The following is a 9,024-nucleotide window of genomic DNA, read 5'->3' as shown; positions in this document are numbered from 1 at the left end:
GCCCCGCCGCCCGGCACCCGCCGCGGCCACCTGCGGAGCGGCGCCGGCCCCTCGCTTCGCCGTACGGGCGCCCGGGTTCCGCGCCCTCGAACTAGGGGCGAACTGCCTGCACGCTGCCTGGGCGAGTTTCCTGCTCGAATTAACGGGCTCAGACTCTCACTTTTACGGAGTAAAGCCCAAACAGACGAGCCGCAACCCTCCCCCATCCTTTCCCGCTCTGCCTAACACTGTCCAGCGACCCGAAACGTTCACACTTGCCCGTTTCGCTTTCCGGCACTTTTAAAACCCAGGCGCTGACGTGCTGCAGAGCTCAGCTTTCAAAGCAAGCAGTCAGAAGGATTCCCCGTATCTTTTTGGGAGATCATCTTGAACTGCTGCAGCTCATGTGGCTTCGGCTTAAAGCGAACTTCCAGCTCTGCAGGGCAGATCCCTGCTTGGAGGGGTGGGAAGGTAGGGAGAAAAGAGATTGCTACAGAGGAGAAAGAACAAGTGAAAAGGAAGTGATGAGAGCGAGAAGAGTATGCAGGTCAAATCATAAAACTGAGCCAGGAAAGGGAGAAAAAGACAAAAACAGACCACTGAGAGGAGAACAAGCAAGGAGCACAACGTGGTACCCTATAGCTACTTGGTAAGATATCTTGATATCAAGTATGCTGCATGGTGTCCAAGCTGTCAGGAGACAAGACCCTCTTATTTTGTATAGTTTCATATTGTGAGCATGAAACAAATATGGATTGGAAAAACGGGAACAGGAATATTTTGGCAGCCAAAGGGAAAGCACACTTTTCAGGGAGGATTCTCCCTTCCCCAACAGCCTCTTGAAAGGATGTGAAAAAAAATGAGATGGAAATTCAGGCAGAGGTGAGATTACCAGAGTTTATGGGCAGAATTAAGGCAAGAAGTCAGCATGCTGGATGACCAGCCAAGTCTGCTGGTCAGTGTAAATAGGAAAGTGTCCTTCAGGCATGCAAACACACACAGCCAGTCTGCCACTTTCATTGCTGCTGTCGTCAGACACCTCTGCTACCAGTGAACGTGGCCATCAAGACAAGACATGGAAGACAAGGACGTTTCTGGGCTATTAAGGAATCCATGGCCATTCAAGATGCTGTTAGTGGTGTCCTGACCAAGTTTAATCCGGTACCTGTATTTAGCCAGATTCAGATGTGCAGTTGAAGTGTAAGCAGCTCCACACCAGTAGTGTTCCCTGCTTACACTATGTCTAAATTTCATTTAATATTCCTCTCAGAGGTCCTTGATTTTCTGAACACAGGATTTCCCCCCTTCCTTACCCAGGCTTCTGCGCCCCATTGCTGCAACTGCTGTATTTCACTATGGTAATAATTTCATTCTGAAAGTGCTTGCACTGATCTATCGGTAGAAAGAAGTTGGATCATATTGGGATAAGGTACAGAAGGATGCTGACACTGTCTTAGTGGATAAACGGGGCAAGCGGACCCTATGCTCTACATAAATAATCTTAGACAGACTGCTTGCTGGTTCATATTGTTTGCATCTGGAAGACTAAACTAGCATCACACCTTTGTGTTAAGTGTCCTCCTAATTCACACATTTGCTCCCATTCACTTCTCTCCTTATCACATTCCTTTTGGGACTAGTAGTAGTTCCCTCAGAACTGGCTACTCATCTGAGCTGGCAAACTTCACTTTTTAACTGACTACTTGGCTGTACTAAAAGATGCACAGCAGGCAAGAAAAAGGGTGCATGACAGGTTAAGTAAAGCATACCCAACCTTAGATTTGAGGTACTAGAAAGCTCTTCGATTCCTGTTTCCCATCAAATTTAATTTGCCCTTTCAATTCCTTCATTTCCTCTTTTCACATAGCTTGACTGAAATGACTGAAGCAGCCTTGCTCATTTTTTTCCTTTCAATCAGTCCTTCACAAAAAGAAACTGGCTGGAAGCATGACTGTTCAGTGTTTGTCAGCCTTGACTAAGTATTACCAGTCCTGATCTCCTTTAGAGAAGGAAAGGCCTTACTTCGCTTTTTGACTCGCATATACAGAAACAAAAATGAATCCACAAGTGATGTGAACAAGAGACTGATTTTTAAAAAGCTAGTTAATAGCCACAAGAGGATTTAAAAAACTTAAATCTTGAAGGTAAAACTAATGATTAACTGAACCCCACTCATGATCTGACACATTCCCCTCTTCACTTTAGGGGTAGCATATCCCAGCTACCGAACCTGCTGCTGGTTTCTCCTTAATTCTACCTGCCCATTTCCTGCCTACTGGAACTGCTCCCTGAAACTGCTGCTGACGCATCATGCAAGTGCAGTTTCTTCAAGTTCTTCTCCAGTGAAGTGTTTGCCTGAGTCTGTTTGCCCCTTGCCTTTTCCCACCTCTCACTGTACAAGTCCCAGCTCCCCAGAGCTTTGCCAACCACTGCACTGCACATAAGGCACACCAGCCCTGCAACATTAGTCCAAGTGTTATCTTTAACTTATTCTGTCTATGCAGAAAAATCTCAAGCCCAGAGTTCAGACTGAGTAAAGCATGTTACTTCCTTCATTCCATGCCTCTTTCAAGTCTCAGATGAAAGCACCATTATGCTATGTTCTCCCCTGTTTGGGGATGTTGGTCTCCAGCAAGCATATCGAGCAATGGTTTGGCAAGTCATTTTGAGAGATGTGCACCAAAAGCCAACCTAGCACTTCATCTCAAAGGAATATTGGAATTTAGATTAATCAGCCTGTACATATACTGAATCTCACGGTTGTTCTCAGCCTCATGGTAAGGGTTTTCAAGCAATGTTGGGGGAAAAAAAACTAACAAAATAGCACTGTCAAAAAAGCCAATCATGTCAAAATCTATCCATTTTGTGAGGAACACATCAACTAATTACCTTTGCCCATGGAAAATATTCATATACTTAGACTTAGTGCTTTTATTTTTATTTATTTTTAAGAATTTCCTCCATTGAAATAATCCAATTCACAAGGGCCAAGATGATTATTTTTCTGGATTATTTTTCTCTCCATGTGGTTTAGTTTTTTCCAATCTGGAGTTAAAAAAAAAGAAAATAAAAATAGAAGCCACTGAAAGGAAATTCCATTTTCCATTTGGCTCCAATCACACATTCTATAAATGGCCAAGCAAAGGGTGCTAGAATGAGGAAATGTCACATGTTACGGTAAAATGGAAACACTGTGACACAGGGAAGATACAGCAAAAGTTGTAGAATAAAACAAAGGAAATTCACTTCAAGCACATTCTTAAATTTTCATTTGTCTCCTACTATCAAGGAGGGGTTTTTCCCCCTTGTGAAAAAAATAATTGTTTCATATACAGAATGAAGCAACGACCCTGTTATCTCCAAATCTTAATTTACCCAAAGTTTACTACAAACTTACAAACTATGTGCCACTGCTTGTCTTTCAAAAATCATTTGTTCCCTTATGAGAAACTTTAGATAAGAGAAAGAAACCAGAACATTCTCAGAATAAATCCTCCTGAAGCTTTATGGTAGAATAAAGAACATCTAGGTGCTGGAGAGATGTGCAAATACAGAATCTTATTTGGAATTATGTGAGACACAACAGTTCAGTCAGGCAAAGTCTCTAGGCAAATTCTTTGAGTATTATGGAATAATACTTATATGTAAAGAAACAAAAGTGAAGTGAATGGATAGCCACATTTATGTTTTTATGATTGTTCCACATTATTTTTTTTTTAACTTTTTTTCTGGAAATTGAAAGATAAAAATTCACTCTCTCTGATATTTGTTGAGGACCTCAACCTGCTGAAAGTAGGTTCCACTCCTGGGAAGGAGTTTTAAAAATTACCCCTTTAAAGCCTTGCAGTATAATGCAGAAGGCTAGCAGGAGTCAGTTTCTTGCTCAGTGAGAACCTGTGTGACTTCTCCACATGCACAGTTGTCACTCAGGATGCTATGTATTTAATCAGTACAAAGCCCATAGGAAATATCTTTAGTTTAAACTTCCTAAGCCACTAAAGAGAAATTAAAGTGCCCCTCCCAAGGACCTTAAGTAAAATAACTGTCAATGCATGATTTCAACAATCTTCACAGCAATCTGAAAACCAGACAACAAATTGGATGCTCTGTACATTAGGTGTCAAGAAATGCAGGATTCATTTCAAGGCATGAAAGAGGAATTTGAATTTCTTGTGGGTTAGGAAAAAGCAACAGAAATGCCTTATTGCCCTACTATTGAAGAACTTAGTCATCTCTCTCCCTGCAACTGGGTCTAAGTCTGCCTAAGAGAACTGAAACTGCATACACAGCATGCATACTACTGCATGAAATTTCTTCTTCCTTACAAAAGGAAAACAGTCTAAAAACATACAGAGAACTGAGCCTTGCTGAGCTACTTGATTATTAGAAAACCGTATGATCTGCATCATCCATCCTTCCTTCTGGGGAAAAAGGCCCGTTCCAGTCCTTCGGCACAGTGCAAGAACAAAACTCACAGGCAGTACAAGTGGTTGAGAGCCGGTATCCATGGCGGGCAGCAAGGGACAGAGTATGAGCTTCAAGCCAGCAGTTCTTGTCCTTCCTTTATGGAATTATCACTGGAAGAGTGCTACCCCTCTACCTTCCTTACATGGCGAGAGTTGAGATACTGCCCTGGACTTAAAGGACAAGTCTGACAATCCACCATAGAACGTGTTATCACCTGTAGCTCCTCCATGGGTGACAAATCTCTGTGCTTTCAAGGGATTTCTGTGATTTGTCTTGCCTACCCCCGTATTTCCATTGCTGCAGTGACTCAAGCTACATTTGACAGGAAGATACATGTCAAAGCTCTGCCTTGTTCCTGCTTCCACTAAACAGTCAAGCACCATGTGCTGTACAGGACTTGGTGAGTCCCACTGGTTTCAAGTGGGAAGGGGGAGCTGGGGTCAGACTCCCAGGTCAGGTGCCACGATTTAGGGGCAGAGTGGGAGAGAGAAAGGGCTGGGGCACTGTCCAAGATTCCAGCCAAGCATAGCCCCTTCCTTTCACCTGCCCCCCCCTCCAGTCAAGCAGTTCTCTGCCTGACATCTCCCCGAGTCAGCAACACTGGCTAGCTATGCTTTCAGAGCCAGAGTCCAGGGTCTCCTTTCAGCTATGAACCAAACCACCCTCCCTTCCTAACAGGAAGGCACCAAAGTTATGCAGTCACTGCTATTGACTCATCAGAAAATAAACAGTCATACAGCAAGGTTTGCTCGTACCCTTCCTCTTGGCCACACTCCCCAACCTGCCTGAAGTTTTTACTGCAAGAACATGCTAACACAGAGCTTTGACCTCATACACAATTATAGAACAGACATCACTTCTCTGCTCAGACTTAACCAGCTGGATCTAAACAGCAAGAAAGCAAAGCACAAGTTCTCACTGTTATTCAGCTTCCATCCTCAAGGACTTTGGGTTGGTCCCAAGCAGAGATAAGTTGAAGTTTAAAGCAGCCTGACAAGTCCTCCTCCTCTTACATCAAGAAAAACTTAACATAAATTTGTCTTATAAAGAGAGCCTCTCTCACCAAACCACATGTAGTCCTCAGTCACTGCAGCACAGTCACCTGACAACCTGCCCCATAAAAAGTCAGTATGCAGAGATCAGATCTGACATCTGTTTTAATTGCTGGAGCTATCACTCAAAACTGCAGTGCACTGATGTGAAGAGCAATTTCACTTGTTTGCTGGAGAGGGAGATAGGACCTGGTTCCACTCTGCTGATGACTCTCAGGGCACAGACACCTACCTGTCACTGCCCCATGCCTGTAAAATGGGAAAGCTCTTTTTCCTCCCTTGAGTACTGTGAGATTTGATCTACCTTTTCTAAATGCACTGAGATCCTATAAAAGCAAGAAAAAGAAATATGATCTATAAAAGTCATACCCCATCTTTCAGCACTGACCAAGTCCTTAACTTTTCATCCTCACTTCCTATACTAATGGCTTCTTGCGAAACCAAATTCAAATCAGTAGACATTCCAGAGACTTTAGCAAATAGGAGGCCAATGCCCCTTCACACCTTACTACACTAAGCTGGCCTAAGTGAAAGATTTACATAGCTTATAATGAATTAAGAACAAACTGAAGAAAGACAGGTAGCCTTTCATGCTTCATTGTCCATAATTGACTGTATAAATCTTAATTCTTCCTTCCTTTGGTTGGCAGCAGCATTTGAATATAGTTATATTCAATGCATTATTCTCAAGGGTCTGTCCAAAGAAAGGAATCAGTTTGTTCTTTCCAGAGCTTCTGCAAACCTAGGCAAACAGTGCAGCAACATTGCCAGGTACTTTTGAGATGAATTAAAGAAAGGATCTAGCAAGTGTTTCAATACCCATACCATCTCTTCACTTTTTCTTGGTCATGAGAAAGTATAAAGAGCAAAGATCTCTAATTTGAGTGTTCACTCATTAGATGAAAGAATGTTCTTCCTGCAATCTTAACAAGAGAGATATGCCAGCCAAGAGGAAAAAAGGCAAAGGAATAGAAATAGAGAAACAGATAGAAGGAATGAGGAATAGATGAGTGTAGTAAAGGAATTTGCAATCAGAGGCATAAATCAGTCAAATTTGCTTTGATGTAATAGATCCCAGGCTCTCCCACTACTGCCTTGGAAAATCTTGAACAAAATAGGAGCCTTCTTTCCATGGTACTGCTCTGCCAGGTCATCTAGAGATTTGCAGGCACAACACAGGGGAACATACCTGGATAGTTACACCTCTAAACAGAAGCACTCATCTAGCATCTGTGAACAGACTATGAAAGACCTGCAACAAGAGGGAGATGCTTACTCATCAGGATGAGAAGCAAAGTGAGCTTGTGAAGCAAGGCACAGCCAGTAATGCGTTTGCCCAACTTCTCACAGCAGCAAAGGCTGCATCTCTTCTCTTCTGCCTGAGACAACAAGGCACAGAACTTGTGCTGCACTTTGCAGATGAAGCTTGTGGCTACCTCCTACTGTTCAAAATAAACAAAAGCTACAAAACTCAGAAATATTGGCTCCTGGCAGCAGTTCCCCTTCTGCAACATAAACCCGAGTTATTCTGGACATGATAGCTACAGACCAGACATGGGTGTCTGAGAACAGTGCTCTCCCTAACAAGCAAACAAACAATAAATCAAAGATTATACATGAGCTGCCGGGTCTGAGAGTGCGCATATTCAACAAACTCTCAGTTGAGCATCCTTTCTCTACACTATAGGTAACAGCATTTTTACAGGATGACAGAAGCTCACGAAAAAGTCTTCTCCTGCATAAACTGCTTTTTTTCACCAGCACTGCAAAAGTGGCATTTTCCCCGGACATCACCAACAGATGTATTTTGCTGGGCACAGTACCTGCCCAAGCGTATGTTCAGCAAACAATACCTACTTGCACACAAGAAACACAAGACTGCATGTAACTCTAGTCTTTGAAGACAGCTAAGAGCAAAGGAATAGACGAACACGAAGAGCACAATAGCATCCACCTACTACTGATTCTTTGACTCTGGCAGCTGTAACTTAGGACTTTCAGAGCAGGGCTCTCTTTCCCACTCTCCTTTGTCATTAGGAGGTTTTGCAGTATGCTCTATTGAAAAGAGATGGCTTTCCTTCCAGAAGTCTCATTAAAAAGGTAAGGAAAAGAGAGCACTACAGTTACTAACACATATCTCAAGAGGAAGAGAAAAAACTTCAGTGAGGAAGAGAGGACTAATTTAAAGCCATGCTTATATAGCAGTTGAATGAAATCTCTCCTTTTCAGGGCTCTGAGTGCACTAATTGGCCTTAATTGCACTGACAAGCCTCACTTGGGACTTCCACTCCCACTCTGCTCATAGGCCAAGCAGCTCCATTTAAGCCCAAGTCTGAGCTTTCTGTGCTTGCCTGACCTATTTTGTAGCTGTACCTGTTTCAAGTCCTGCCTCCAGCCATACTTCTTGGACTTCCCCTGAGCCTATATTACAGGTAGCCTTATCACTAGCCATTTCTTTAGCTTGATCTCATAGGTGGTGCCTTTGAGCACATGTTGTAGTTTTTGCTCCAGATCTGCCTCTGGTTCCACTTCCTTTTTGCTCCTGACGGGATTCTTTGGTTCAGTCTTGGACCTGGTTCATAGCTCACCTTGCTTGAGACTGATGGCAGATCCTGTTGCCAGCACCCTGCTTTGCCTGCTGCGTTTGGATTCTGTGGAACGCTGCCCTGCCTGTGTGGGCTCTTGCCTGTGCTGGGGTTCCCACAGTTCCTGGCTTATCCTAATTTGTGGAGTGATTCTGCTCTTTCTCTGTGATATTCCCCTTGATGTGATCATATTTAAACTGGGTTAAGACTAGGAGCAGACTGGCATGTGGGAGAAGGGGAAGGAAGGGAATGGGTTTAAGTTGATTGAGATATTCCCTCTTCTAGTGTCATATGCACTCTCCCAAGTTTCTCTATCAGGCCTATCCTGGGCTCCCGTGTTTTCTTCCTCCTGTTGCGGACCGCAGATGGGATCTGGCTTTCAGAATGGTTCAGCCAGCACATAGCCCATTCCCTGCTAGCCTTCTCCTTAGGATATCACCTGGCAGGTTTCCCTGACCTTTTCTTTCTCCAAGGACTCACAGCTGGGCAGACAGTACAAGAGAAAAGGGGCACTGTTCTGGCTGAGGTGAGCCCTTAGCTCTGAGTGCTCCGAGTCACTGATCCAAGTTAACTGTCATCTCTAAAGTCCTCCTTGTCTGGCTCCTCCTATCCAGCCCAAAATTACTGCCTGACTTGCTGCCTTTACTTACAGGCATCACCCCGAGCGGCCGGCAGCAGAAAGCCGGTGCCTCCTGCCTTCCCAGCCCCTCGGCCCAAGCCTGGCTTTGTGCCACAAACGCCACCCACAGCCGGGCGTGAGCGCGGTCCCTGCCCCCAGACCGAGCCCGCCCCACAGCTCCTCAGGCCCAGCGGACGGAGGCGGCCTGCCGCAGCCTGCGGGCCGGGCGGCCTCCGCCGGGGGGCGCCCGCGCCTTCCGCATCGCGCCAAGATGGCGCCGGCGCTTCACCGCGCTTCACCGCGCTTCCGGGGGGGAGGGGGC

The 9,024-nt window shown here is 44.7% G+C and overlaps 1 protein-coding gene across 1 annotated transcript in view; it reads left to right on the top strand.

Moving 5' to 3' along the window:
• The first annotated feature begins 1,092 nt into the window (after positions 1-1,092).
• NOLC1 (nucleolar and coiled-body phosphoprotein 1) overlaps positions 1,093-9,024 on the top strand; it is a 20,241-nt gene continuing 12,309 nt past the window's right edge. Inside the window, exon 1 of the mRNA XM_085312171.1 lies at positions 1,093-1,140. Coding sequence (XP_085168297.1) covers positions 1,093-1,140 — 48 coding nt within the window. The remainder of the gene's footprint in view (positions 1,141-9,024) is intronic.

The sequence above is a fragment of the Rhea americana genome, unplaced genomic scaffold (genome assembly GCF_003343005.1).
Source record: "Rhea americana isolate MKP2758 unplaced genomic scaffold, rheAme1 scaffold_36, whole genome shotgun sequence".
In the NCBI taxonomy this organism is placed as follows: domain Eukaryota; kingdom Metazoa; phylum Chordata; class Aves; order Rheiformes; family Rheidae; genus Rhea; species Rhea americana.
Note: the sequence above shows the minus strand (reverse complement) of the source record. Positions and strands in the feature narration are given on the sequence as shown.